The sequence below is a fragment of the Poromitra crassiceps genome, assembly GCF_964638095.1.
Source record: "Poromitra crassiceps genome assembly, chromosome: 2".
In the NCBI taxonomy this organism is placed as follows: Eukaryota; Metazoa; Chordata; class Actinopteri; order Beryciformes; family Melamphaidae; genus Poromitra; species Poromitra crassiceps.
The window spans coordinates 90947500-90962314 of record NC_139624.1 but is presented as its reverse complement, the minus strand read 5'-3'; the positions used below and the strand labels follow the sequence as shown (position 1 = coordinate 90962314).

The window sequence follows — 14815 nt, the reverse complement described above, 5'->3', positions numbered from 1 at the left end:
TCTTTTTTCTATGGAGCATCGTTTACTACAGTTGTCTGTCTGCCACTAACAAATAAAATAAAAATCTGCTGATCAAATTACACTTTAATTACTGTATGCCAAAATGATTTTAAAAAAAAAAGGAAAAAATTACATAACCTAAGTTGAAGTAGTTTTCTTATTTTGCCCAGTGAATGTGTACATTTTAGGCATAATAATGTGTTAATTCCACAGGGAGAGAGACTATGTTCTCTGGAATTAGGTGGAAAAATGTGTGCGCATATTTCGGTATCGGCAATCGGACAAAAGAGTTGGAAAATATTGGCATATTGACATCGGCAAAAAAGCTGGTTTACTTGACCTTCATCTCATTATTTTCCTGATCACATCATGTTTAGCCTTCATATCTTGTCCCTTGCAGCTCCAGAGCACATGCTGTGTCTGCAGAACGGCCGCTATGACCATGCAGATCGCATGTTTAACAGGTTAGTTGTCTCTGTTCCTTCAGACAGACAGTATCTCTTTATGACCATGCAGATCACAGGTTAGTTGTCTCTGTTCCTTCAGACAGACAGTATCTCTTTATGACCATGCAGATCAGGTGTTTAACAGGTTAGTTGTCTCTGGTCCTTCAGACAGTATCTCTTTATGATCACGTAGATCAGGTGTTTAACAGGTTAGTTGTCTCTGGTCCTTCAGACAGACAGTATCTCTTTATGACCACGCAGATCACATGTTTAACAGGTTAGTTGTCTCTGTTCCTTCAGACAGTATCTCTTTATGATCACGCAGATCAGGTGTTTAACAGGTTAGTTGTCTCTGTTCCTTCAGACAGTATCTCTTTATGACCACGCAGAGGTGTTTAACAGGTTAGTTGTCTCTGGTCCTTCAGACAGTATCTCTTTATGATCACACAGATCAGGTGTTTAACAGGTTAGTTGTCTCTGGTCCTTCAGACAGTATCTCTTTATGATCACACAGATCACATGTTTAACAGGTTAGTTGTCTCTGTTCCTTCAGACAGTATCTCTTTATGATCACACAGATCACATGTTTAACAGGTTAGTTGTCTCTGTTCCTTCAGACAGTATCTCTTTATGATCACACAGATCACATGTTTAACAGGTTAGTTGTCTCTGTTCCTTCAGACAGTATCTCTTTATGATCACACAGATCACATGTTTAACAGGTTAGTTGTCTCTGTTCCTTCAGACAGTATCTCTTTATGATCACACAGATCACATGTTTAACAGGTTAGTTGTCTCTGTTCCTTCAGACAGTATCTCTTTATGATCACACAGATCACATGTTTAACAGGTTAGTTGTCTCTGTACCTTCAGACAGTATCTCTTTATGATCACACAGATCACATGTTTAACAGGTTAGTTGTCTCTGTTCCTTCAGACAGTATCTCTTTATGATCACGCAGATCAGGTGTTTAACAGGTTAGTTGTCTCTGTTCCTTCAGACAGTATCTCTTTATGATCACACAGATCAGGTGTTTAACAGGTTAGTTGTCTCTGGTCCTTCAGACAGACAGTATCTCTTTATCAGGGTATTGCAGGGCAGGATAGCCTCTATTACAAACCAGGGACACTGTACAGACTGTGGCTCTGACCTGATCTTAGTGATCATGGAATTTAATTTGACAAAAAAATGTATTCAGTGTAAATGCAAAAATGATAATATGGTTGTTGGGCTTTAAAAGAGTGCAATATATGATTTTTAAACTCATGTTTTCACATAGCTATTCATTGATATGAACTTTCTTACAGCATAGGTGAAACATGGAAAAATTGCTTAGAGGGTGCAACTGACTTCAAAGAGGTAAAAATATTTTCTGTACATTTTGTCAGTTAGACATTGTGGCCCATTCACTAAAGGTCTGCACTATAGACAGAGTTGCCACAATAGTTGGAAGAAAACGTTGCACACTCTGGCTCTATATGCAGTTCTTTAATTGTATGATATTTCGGCCCTCCAGCCTTCTTCAAGATCAACAATAGTATGACAACAGGTACTGTACTGGGGATGTTATATGAGCGAGGCCACCACACCCTAGTCACACATATGATGGTGCTTAGACAATCATTAGGGAGAGGCAATTTGCTCTACAACTTTGACAGGTCAAACTCTAGTCAATCAAATCACTTAAAGTTTCAACAAAGTTGACAGATATCTCTCTCTCTCTCTCTCTCTCTCTCTCACATATATATATAAAAAAACATACAATTACAAACGCAAGTATAAAAATAAGATTCTAATAGATATATAGAGAGTTTAATCATCAGCTCTAGTTTTTTAATTTAAAGTTTATATAAGTTTAGCTAAATCAAGCCCATTAGAAATAGACAGAATAGAGGAAGCTAGGCATTTTTACCTTCAAAATAAAAGCAGTAATTCAAATCAGGGCCGTCGACTCACTAGGTGTTAAAATTTACTTTTAGTTGTCTGTGTTCTATATGTCTTCTGTGTATTTCGGATCACACACAAAATAATTTTGCAACATAAGGCTATTAGTTTATTTAATTACATTATTGTGAAGGTTTTATTATTATTATTCTGGCTCACTTGACGCTGCTCTGAGTTTTTTGCGGCTTCAGTCTGCACGCAAATCATGATCACAAACGCTGTGTATAAACACAAAATCAAATGTGAGAACGCAACGCCAGTCTGTCGTTTTATGCAGAGACTGTTGTCATCTAAACATGGCCTTAGTGAACCTGTGTGTTAACATGTTCTTTAAATTGGCATGTTCTCTGACAGTCTTGAATTCATATGGGTCTCTCTCCTGTATTGCAGCTGATTCCAGAGTTTTATGGAGACGACTGCAGCTTCCTGGAAAACAAACTGAGTGTTGACCTGGGGAGAAGGCAGAATGGAAGCTCAGTGTCTGATGTCATCCTCCCACCATGGGCCTCAGGTAACTGCTGTTGTTTGGGACCCATGGGTCATATGATCTGGGGATAGTGTGCTACTAGAACATACTGGTAACTGTGAGGAACCCCTACCCCCAGATGCCAGTGAGTTTCTTCAAAAGAATAAGACGGCACTGGAGAGTCAGTACGTATCGGAGCACCTTCATGAGTGGATTGACCTGGTGTTTGGCTTCAAACAGAGAGGGAGCGAAGCTGTGGCGGCCCATAATGGTAAAATATCTCACACAGACCTTCAAATATCTAACCCACCAAAACAACATATAGACTAAGATTTGTCTCATTGTTTTTCAGTGTTTCACCCATTGACCTATGAAGGTGGAATCGACTGTGATAGGTATCAAATAAATCCATCAAGATGTAAAATTCCAAACATTCAACTTGATATTGTGTGATGCAGTTACTACTTTAAATGTCTCTGTCTGAGAAGCATTGAGGACTCTGACCAGAGGATCGCCATGCTCATCCAGATCCTGGAGTTTGGCCAGACACCCAAACAACTGTTCACCACCCCCCACCCCCAGAGAATCACACCCCGCTTTCAGAACATCACCCACAGCTCCAGCATCAACACACCGCTCAGCGAGCTGTCTCCAGGTAACACAGTTTACAGTTTAGTTCTCTGCTCCATGAAAAAACCTTTGATGCATTGTTCTGGCGATAGGGTTAGAAAACGTAGTGAAGTGCCAAATAGTGAGCTGCTTGTGATGTACCAAAACGGTTGGCTGCTAAATATTGTAACGTTAAACACTGCATTCAAGTCATATCTGACCCGTTTTCAATGTATTTTTCAATTTATTTCTCCCCACAAAAGTTATCTCTTGAATATATAATGCAACACTATCATCTCCTTGTTGCATTTTCACCATTCAAGACAGGCAGACAGGAAACCATTCAACTTTGTCTTGTTTACTCACCAATTTGGTGTTTCTGTTCAAAATAATCCAGCCACGTATTATCCATTCATGAAAAGAAATCTTATGGGAATATGCACAAACATAATGGTTTGTATTGTACAAGGGTCATTTAACAATATAACAGGATGCACATCAGAAGTCATCCCAATGTCATCAACACTCGCTCTGGACAATATCCTGTAGTATTCAAACATGACCCGCTCTGCAAGCAGTGTTGGGGGTCGTTACTCAAAAAAGCAAAATATTACACATTACACATTACTTTAAAAAAGTAATGCCTTACTTTACTTAATTTTTCCCTGGAGCAAGTAATTTGTTACACTACTCGTTACATAAATTTTGCGTTAATCCTCAACATCGTCTGAGATGCATAATGTCACATAATTGCCAGTTAAGAACATTAAACCTTACGCTACATATGCCCACATATCAGCACAAATCCCTATCCTAATTAGGACACACACAAGATCTTTGTAAGTTTCATGACATAATTGTAGCTTTCATGTTGTTGTAGACCCACTTTGAATCGTAATGATGTCACAATGGAAGAAGATGCCATTCTTATAATATTCCTGTAGCCAGAACCACTGGAGTGGAGGAGACAATCTCCATCTTGTCCCAGTAAGCTCAGATGTTTGCCTAGATGTTTGGCCTCATCTATCAGAGTTCCTGAGACCAGCTGTGGATCCTCCAGCAGGAGGCGCTGGACTCTTTCAATTGTAGCCTTGTAGTTCTGCAGGAATGAGACATCTTGAGCTCTCAGCTCCTTCTCTATAGCCCCTTTTACACAGCCTGTGAAAGCCGTGATTGTTGTGGGATTATTATGCCTCGCCTCCTGTGTCAAAGTCACAGGGATGGAATGGCGAGTCATTTTGTTCCACCTTTCGTTCTGCCAATAGAGGTAGTATCAGCGCCGAATCGACGTCTGTTTCAAAGGGTACACCGCAGGAAGACCGGAATCTCAGCTCATTCATTAAAGGGCCCATATTTTGCTAATATAATGTATTATTATTTTATTGTTGGCCTCCACTAGAGTAACTTATTGCATCATTCATAGTTGAAAAAACTCATCGTTTATCTTGTACTGGCTCTCACTGCCCCCTTCAGTTCACCCTCTGTCTGAAACGCTCTGTTTTAGGTCCTGTCCCTGAACCCCCACTCTCTGGAAAATACTCCAGGCGGGCAGAGTTTTTGTGTTTGCAAACCTCTGCCCAGAGAGCTAGCGCTGTAGAAGCGAGACTATCTGTCTGTCTGCCTGTCTGTCTATCTATCTGTATCTAGATAGATAACGCTAGATAGATAGATAGATAGATAGATAGATAGATAGATAGATAGTCATGCATAACAGAAACAGACAGGCGATCTCTGCTTTGGCTACTAAATTTGGTAGTTGTAAAACAATTATATCAACGAGCAACGGAATGTCAAAACGAATTTGACCATCGATGAAAAACGTGACTAGGACATAAAGCAAGCTATCAATTGATATATCAACATCCCCCTAGCAAGCTATCTACAGCTCCGCTAGGCCCGGGCTGCACCCGGACATTTCCTTCGGTGGCTGGCCGAGCAGGGATTCTATTACCACGGCCGCCATAATGTTACACCCTGCCCGGGGAGCTTCACACTAGCTAATGTAGCTAGTTAGCTAACTTCCCAAATGCTTGTGACTATAAGTGTGCCTCTCCTAGCAAAGGCTACACGGACCAAACCAAAATGAGGACTTGGAGAAGTCAGCAAGTTGGACTAACGTTACAAGTTCTGAAAATGTGTGCCTTTCGTCATTCATCGGTTGTTCATAGGCAGCTGTGCTGCTAGGCTAACATAATAGCAAGTGCTAACGTTACCCAGCCGGTAAGTAATGTTAGCGCTTCCTAGCAGCACATTGGACCGATGCTGGAATGAGACACATATTTTCAGAACTTACCACTTCAGTCCTACATCCTGGCTCACTTCCATGTCGTCTCCTTGTTTTTGCGGTCTGGAATCCGTTATTCCATGAGACTACTGTTGTGTTAGTCCCAGACAGCCAGGCTGGAGAGAGCCTGGTGACGTTAGGTTACTGGAGCACAGAACAGGGAAGAGAGGGGCAGGGTGAAGGCTAGGGTGCGCGCGCGCGCTGCCGGCCTGGGCTAGGCTTGGCATCACCATGGAAACAAGTTATACTGACGTCACTAGAACTATGCTCTCGCACAAATCCATGTGATCTCGTCTACGAGACTTCATGGGGGGGAGGGGGGGTTCATGGGGGTAACATTAAAACTCTTTCACATATTTATTTGAAGCTTAGCCCATGTTTAATATGACCATCCAAGATTGTAACAACATATATATGATACAAAATTAAGAAATGCATAATATGGCCCCTTTAAAAAAAATGACAGGACTGAGGGAAAACCACCTCCAGATTGAAGTTCTACTATCAGAAATAAGTTAACCAAAGCATATCTGCAGTCTGTCTCACCTGTTGTGTGTTCCCTTATGAAAAACAACTATTGTTAGTAGTATTCAGACTGTGCTCCTACTCTAGCGTATATCCCAACTCTGTGGCGAGTCACTCGAGCAGCTGTGCGCCTCGCGTCACCCACCGTGCCTGAGACGAGCTCTGCTCTTCTGAAAGTGACATAACCAGACAGACAAACTTTTAAAGGTAGACACCAAAACAGGAACATTCTTGCATGCAATTTGGGAGTGTAAACTGGTTTACCCGTTGTGGGAAAAAGTACTAGAATATATAAGGAAATGGTTGGGCTCGGAGGTGCCTGTATCACCAAGACTATGCCTATTAGGGGACCACACAGAATTGCTCAATATATCGAAGTATGACTGACTTTGCAGTGATTAATGTAGGAGTGGTCACAGCTGCCAGAATGATTCACAGATTATGGGAAAGTACATCCTCTCCAGATGTAAAAAGAGGGTAGAATTCATGTTAGAAATAGTATCATATGAACATGTTAGCTAGAGTCAATGATAAAGGTGACGATTTCAAGAGGGCATGGGACCGCTTTTTTGCACATAGCACGGCTGGGACACTGTGATGTGGCTATACTATTATTATTATTACTTCTTCTTTTGTTGTTCAGCTATCAGAGGAATGTTTTATAAGTGAAAGTGATTATACTGTCTGTGTGTGTGTGAATAAATCAAAACTTTATTTACACACACACACACAAAAAGTAGAAACCAAGTCGTCTATATTGACGCTGACGCCGATAACATTATTAAAAGCAGACTGCAGCTGTTTGACAGGCGGGCGTCCAGTCAACCCGTTTTCAGAAAGGACTTAATTAGGCTACTTCACAACATGGGAATATGCTTTACAAAAAACTGGAACCAAAGGTAAGAAAGCGTTGTGTTACCTGTAGCTTGTAATACATGCTGCTGCCTCTGTGATCCATAAAGTCGGTCAGTCGATCAGAATATTGAAAGTTGCTTGTTAAATAGACTCCTCGGACATAATAAGCTTAACGCCCATGGTTCAGGTTAGGGTTAGGGTTAGGGCGCCTCATTTCAATCCGGGAGGGGTGGATGCTATCTAAAAGCACACTCCGGGGCGCAAATATGACGGGGCTGCTTGGTTCTGTGTAAAAGTGCAGAGGAGGCCTAATGGTGGATCTTCTTAGACTTCTTTACACCAATATTGCAGGATCGCTGTGTAAAAAGGACTTATGGTCTTGTATGGCAGTTGGCATTCTTTATGTTGCATTACCGCCTCCTTCTGGATTTATCCATCCACTGTTTCCCTACATTCTATAAAACCCGATCCTTCCTTGAGCAATTGACGCTTGTCAACTTCTTCTCCATCTTTGCTATATAATCCTATAATCTTACTCGCCTACAAACGCATAAATGGGCATGCCCCCCTACCTACAAGAACTGATCACCCCACAAACCTCCACCCGCACCCTCAGATATGCAAACAACTTGCTCCTTCGGGTCCCCAGCACCAAGCTCTGCACTAGGGATGTCAATTTTCGGTTAATTTCACTTTCGATTAACCGACGCTAATAATCGATTAACCTATCGGTTAATTCATAATTTTTTAATTTGAGTTTTTTCAGTGATTTCTCGAGGCCCACAGAATATTGTGTGATATTACTATGTAAACAATGAACACGCAAAAAGAACGATGAGACTCTTTTCTATCATCAGCAAAAACAGGTTTATTGATATCATTTTCCGTTCTTTAGTTATCAGCCGGAGAAGATAGCTTAATTTAACAAAAAAGAGCAGTTTTTTTCTAGAAGCTGAGATAATGGCCCTTTTGTGAAATTAAACATTTCAAACACATCACTGACTCTGAAGCTAATTTTCTGATGTAGTCACACCTCAAAAATAATTTCCTTCAATAAAACAGTGAAGGCCAGGGAATTTTGTTTGGCAGAATAATATTTTTAGCTGCAACCAGCAGCGCTGGCCCCTGCGTGCGCTGCTGGTTGCAGCTTCTTGCTGATCTTGATTTGCTGCTGGTGGGCATCGGATATTCTGGCTTGCGTTTGCCAACCCTGTCCTGCTGCCTGGGTCTGTCTGGGTCAGTGTTGTGTGCTGTACTGCGTGCCCCCCCCCCCCCCCCCCCCCCCCCGCCCCGCCCCGCCTCAACTGCACACTCCTCCTTATGGGAGGTGGCTCTCTGCTGAGTTTGCTCTGCACTGTGAAGGGTGCGCGTCGGCGACATCCAGCTTTTTCCGCGTGTGTTTGTCACCGGCTACTACTGTATGCTTCCAGTTGAGAATAATAACGGCTGATCATGCGAATGGGCTGTCGGCGACAGCCTGTCGCAGCGGACATGGAGGAGCTCAATTGTGGGAGCAGATTGGCTGCTGCCTGCTGCAGGCACATCTAACGTTAAAACGCTTCATGCATATCGATGCATACGGATGCGATGCGATTTCCGTTTCCCCAACGACTTATTCTCTGTTTTTCTCTGCCTTTCTGTTAACCTGGAGAGCACTGTCGCCACCTAAGGGTTCTGTAAAATAGGTTATAGACCTCCAATAGCTATAATATTTGTACAGGAGAGGCAGAAGGCTTTGATCGACGCCCCACCGTCAAAAAACGCAATTGACAAACATGTCCGTCCTTGGCACTCTACGTTACTATTTGAAATGACGAACATGTCCGTCCATGGCACTCAATGAGTTAAAAAAAAAAAAAAAATTTTTTTTTTTTTGGTCTATTTACTCAATGAGCTCATGCCCAAACAAGGCGTGTCTATTTAGATGCTGAAATGTTAATGCTTTTTGTGTTAGAATTATGCCTTTATTTTTTGTTGGCTTTGCTGAAATTTATAAGTTTATTGCCACATTTTGATCAGGTAATCATTCCAAAATCATTCTGGCTCTTATATGGATGACAAGGAAATATATTTTTGAGAGCTTTATTTCCTGTTTATGTAAACATTACAACAACAACAATCTGTTATTTCTTTTGATTTTTTCACATTAGGCCTACTGTCTTTTGCAGCATAAAAACTTAAACAAAATATAGCCTATTTCGATAGGCTATATTTTGTTATATTATATATATATTATATATTTTGTTTGGGCATGAGCTCATTGAGTAAATAGACAAAATAAATAAATAAAAATAAATAAATAATAATAATAATATTAACTGATAGACCGACAGCAATAACCGAACAACGACGTTAGCGACGGTTAATCGATTAACGGTTAACTGTTGACATCCCTACTCTGCACCATGGACGACCGTGCCTTCTGCTCGGGTGCACCGCGGCTCTGGAACAGTCTTCCAAACCACCTGAGAGCAGCACAGCCTCTCCGCTCTTTCAAAAACCTTTTTATTTAGGAAGGCTTTCTAATGCTAACTATTATCAGTTGTACTGTCTGTTATGTTTTTAACTCTGTAGCACTCTTAAGATTCTCTGTGAATGAAAAGTGTCATATAAATAAAATGCATTATTATTATTAGTGGTAGTAGTAGTAGTAGCAGCTAGTAGTAGTAGTAGTAGTAATAGTAGTAGTAGTAGTAGTAGTACAAGTACATCAGCACCATGGTGGAAATGCTGCACAGTTCAGATGTTAATCTATAGTACGGTACTCATATCTGCAGTTCTTTTTGTTCTGTAGCTTCCCCTAGTGAGGACTCCTCCTTTGAAGACCTGACCGAAGAGAGCAAGAAATTGGCCTGGGCCAACATGAGCAATCTGAAAGTCCTGTCCAGCCACAAAATCCATAAAGAGTGAGTATGGAGGCTGTAATGCATCTCCAGTCCCCATACAGCTGTGTTTTATTTTAGTATATACTTTTTTTATTGTTTCGTTTTCAGACATCGGTTTAGTGCCATAAACAATTGGGTGTACACACCCAAGCAAAGAACAAAACAACAACAAACGGACGGGACAGAACCCACAACAAATAATCTTCAAATAAGTTGCATGTACGAGTATAATGCCATGGCGACACCGACAGTGTGAGTGCTTAATCTGAAAAGAAACAGTTTTCTCCCACCCCGTAAACGTAGTCCCATATCCAGTTGATTATACAGATTTTGGTTTTAAATGGTTAAAAACAAAAACAAAAACAAAAAAAAAACAAAGGGGGGACTTCCAGTCTTAACTTTTTTAGCCAATTGCTGATACCAATATAAGTGCAAATTTTCCCCCCACCTAATTTCAGAGAACATCAAGTCTCTCCTGTAGTGGAATGAACACATCATTATTATTATGCCTACTCTTATCATGATGACCCACTGGCAGATGCAGACATAAATACAATGCTTTTCAAAATGTGATGTCATCATCATCGAGCTCCGTATGCAAGCTGCAGGGCCAGTTCGGCGAGCTGCAGGGTGGGCGAGGCCGCTAGCGAGGCCGGGCAGCGGGCGAGCCTAGGAATCAAGCGCGCAAGATGCCTAGTTTCATTTTAAAGCCTTTCTTGGCCAATACCGAGCCGATATCATCCCTACTCTGAACACAAGAAGGAAGCAACCACCTTGAGACTATGGGCCATATCTTACGCCCAAGTGCAAGGGCAAGCGTTATCTTTGTTAGATCCGAAGAAACTCAAAATCTCCCTTTTTTTCTTTTAATTACCACTGGGTCAATACATCGAAGGACCCAGCGACCCAGTGGTCATTACAAGAAAAAACACTGTTGCCATGAAGAGATGATGTGGTCTGCAACAATGTTTAGCTTCGCTGTGGCGTTCAAACGATGCTCCGTTGGTGTTTCTAGATGCCTAATGTGAGCCAAGAAATCATTCTCCACACATTACAGCTCCACCGCCATCAGCATGTCACAGCGTAAACCAGGATTTTTTTGTGTTTTTCCCCTCCCCATTCGTCCATCATCAACTTGTTTCCGTTTCTTTTCTATCAGGATTGACCAAGAATGTTATTATTGTTATGTTATTACGTTGCAGTATTTTGTTTATTTTTGTTTCTGTTCATATTACATTTCTGTTCATTTATATCAAAGTGAAAAGGCCCCCATTTCATACACTGTTTTGTCTTGACATTGATTGAATCTTCAAGTGCTAACAGTAAGTGTTAACTCATTCTCTGCCAGGGTCATTTCGGTCTGTGTGCTCCCAGTGCCAGGATTTTGAGCATATTTCCTGATCTTCCAGGACCCACAGAATATTCTGTGCTAGGAATAAAATTACGGTACACAACATATCTCACAATAAAGCAGAGACTCTCTTCTTACCCCTTGTAAAAAACTGAAACTCTCCCATATTTCCTTGTTTAGTTACAAGCAGTGGAAGTTAGCTTGTTTTCACTAAAAAATTAGCCTGGGTAAACCCATCCCCCACGTGACCTGCTCTCATAGTGACTGGGAACTGAGAGAGCAGGTCACGTGGTGGCTGGGTTTACCTAGGCTACTAAAAAATGCCCTCCTTGGGACAGAAATATGAGATAAAGAGGTTTTTAGTGAAGGACACCGTTTCAAGCAGAACTCTCTTTTGAGCCTTTTATTTTTTGCCTCAGTGACACATCAGACATATACAGTATTTGTTTTCCCAAATAAAAAATAAAAAATAAGAGAATGTATTTTACAGTTGCCATGTGGATTTTTAGCTTAGCTTGATAAAAGCATAAACAAATGGAACGAACCCTTATGTGGTCACACTCACACACTCTCTCTCTCTCTCACACACACACACACACACACACACACACACACACACACAGGAATAACGAGTGCTGTAACGTTACCTGCTGTCACGTTACCTCTCATAACTAACGTTAGCACAGAAGATCACACAATAGCTACGTTAGTGCTGTAAACTTTGAAATGTTTATGTGACACATGTTTCGCCTTGGTTGCTGGGGACGGGTGTGTGACGCGGTTTGACGTATCCATGTGATTCCCCCTCCCTTGAGTGTGACAGAACTCTCCCTTGAGAGGGAGAGCTGGCAAGAGGAAATCCTGTGAAGGGGAGCCTTCGTCGCCATGGCGTTCCGTCGTGGAGCAATAACAAAAACGCTGGCGTCTTCCTCGCCATCGTCGCCAGCCGAGAACTCTGGATCGGACTCTGTTTCGACCACAGGCTCCACCCATAAATACTAAACTAGCGGGTTCTGATGTAATGTAAACAGCCAAAACATGAAAGTACGTCCGAGTACGTCTTTGGCACAGAACGCCATTGTTAAAAGTACGTCCGGGTACGTCTTTGGCAGAGAATGAGTTAATAAGTCACCCAGTTAACTACATTACCTTAAGTCCACCCTCACTACCACATTTTCTTTAAAATATCTCATGTGTTTTTGAAAGTAATTCATGTCTCTTCCACACAGGGCAGTGACAGGCATTTCTGTGACTCGGGATGGATCAGCCATTTTCTCCACATCACAAGGTCTGCAAAATGTTGAAATCCTTCAACAAACTACATTTAAATTTACTACAAAATAGAAATATCTGAAGTGTTGACACGTGTTGCTCATAAGGATCCATGTGTATATTATACCCACATTGTATGCAAAATATCATCCCTTTTTTATCCAATCCAATTCAAATATTGAGATTTAGAACTAAAACTTCTGATGTGTTTTTAATGCATGTACTGTATGTGTCTGTACGTTGCCTTATCATACTTAAAACACAACACTCAAAGTAAAAAAGCGGTTTCATTTCATTGTCGAGAAAAAAATCTCGCCAAGCCATAGAAATTGATCTGAGCTGCTATATATTTTTTAAACTTTTTTAGGCCACTTTGCCTGTTATGTGTTCACGGAAGTAGAGAGAATAGCAGAGGAATTGCAAATGAATAAGCCAGAGAGCAAAGAGTCTTCTACAGCCCAGTTTGAATGGAAATTGCTGCAGCACAATCACTGTACGTAGTGCTTCAAAGCAATATAAGACCTTAGGACTTTTAAATGGTGCAACATCTTAACTCTCTTGCTGTCCTTTACAGATTCTACACTAAAAATGGTTTCCAAAGAGTTGAGTGATTTCCAGAGAAGCATGTCTTTCTCCAACATGGTATGCAGCATTAGTAGTCAGTTCTTCTATATCACTCTCTTATAATATCTTTGTGTAATGCTCTAGCTCTCTCTAAGACCTACACTAACACACGGGACTATTTGCAGGCATTATCATCATGTTTGATGCTGCCAGATGATAAAACGGTGGTGTGTTCTTCATGGGACAACAATGTGTATGTATGCACATTTGGTTTGATCTTCAGACAGATTTTCATGTGTTGATTTTGGGCTCGCTGACATGTGTTCCTCTCCCCCAGCTATTTCTACTCCATCCCGTACGGCAGGCGGCAGGACACGCTGATGGGCCATGACGACGCTGTCAGTCAGATGTGCTGGTATGATGGACAGCTGTACACGGCGTCCTGGGATTCTACTGTCAAGGTAAAAAACAATAGTGAATTATCCATGAGAATCATATTTCCATTCATACAGTAAGCCAGAGCAGCAGTAGGGCATGTATGGATCATTGACTGTATATAATATGGATGTCTCCACTTCCTGGCAGTTAGTATTACCAAGTCAAATTTGAATTATCATTAAAACCGTGTAGGTTTGATTACCATGATTATCGCTGCTGCACAGAGCGCTGTTTGCTTGTTTATTCAAAGTTTATTAAAAGTGAACGTGTCCAAATTGCACCAAATCCTATTGGCTATGTTATTATTTTGATGTTTATGCAAACACAAAGTTCATAGTGCTGCTAATTTTATTTGTGGTTTTCAATATAAAACTTGGTGAAATGATTTCAATGAGTGTATCAGTACTTTTTGAACATTTTCAGCACATTTTCGCAATACAGCACTCGTCTACCTTGGTTAAATTCCTGGCAGCGGCACTTCCAGCTTGGTCAGGCGTTCCTACAGACACAAATTGGCCGTGTTTGCGGGTGGGAAGTCGGTGGGGTATGAGTCCTGGTCGCTGCAGTAGTGCCTCCTCTGGTCAGTCAGGGCATCTGTTCGGGGGGGTGGATAGCGTGAACCTGTCACTGCGTCCTGCCGGTGAAACTCCTCTCTGTCAGGTGAAAAAGAAGCAGCTGGCGACTGCACATGTATCAGAGGAAGCATATGCGAGTCTACAACTCTCCCCACATCGGCAGAGGGGGTGGAGCAATGACCGGGACAGCAGGCGGAATTGGCCAAGTACAAGTGGGGAGGAAATACCAGCGAAATACCAACCAAATACCAGCGCTGCCATCTTGCTTGCTTGATGTCATTTGCAGCCGGAGTCTGCTCAGTAGAGTTGGGCTGAGCACCTTCAGCCTTTTGAGAGTGGCTGTCACAGCTGTTCACCCCTTTTTATACCGTCAAATAACTATTTAAAAACAAACTTGTCAAGAAAATGAGCACTTCAGTGTGATAAGAGAACTACATAAAATGACAGAAAGCATCTTTGTGATAAATGTATTTGATGTGTACATTTGAATGTTCCATCCGCAATCATGGACTTATGACCTATACTGGGACCAGCCACCAGGGTGCGATTGAGATGTTTTAGCTTCACTTTTGGGGCGCTGCCATGACGTCCATATTTTAT

At 41.5% G+C, this 14815-nt stretch overlaps 1 protein-coding gene across 1 annotated transcript in view; it reads left to right on the top strand.

Moving 5' to 3' along the window:
• Positions 1–14815, top strand: part of nsmaf (neutral sphingomyelinase (N-SMase) activation associated factor) — a 41919-nt gene that overhangs the window by 19267 nt on the left and 7837 nt on the right. The window contains exons 16-26 of the mRNA XM_083632050.1: positions 401–464; positions 1755–1806; positions 2782–2902; positions 2997–3128; positions 3210–3252; positions 3346–3512; positions 9925–10036; positions 12596–12654; positions 13213–13280; positions 13388–13455; positions 13540–13663. Of these exons, the coding sequence (XP_083488176.1) occupies positions 401–464; positions 1755–1806; positions 2782–2902; positions 2997–3128; positions 3210–3252; positions 3346–3512; positions 9925–10036; positions 12596–12654; positions 13213–13280; positions 13388–13455; positions 13540–13663 (1010 nt within the window). The remainder of the gene's footprint in view (positions 1–400; positions 465–1754; positions 1807–2781; positions 2903–2996; positions 3129–3209; positions 3253–3345; positions 3513–9924; positions 10037–12595; positions 12655–13212; positions 13281–13387; positions 13456–13539; positions 13664–14815) is intronic.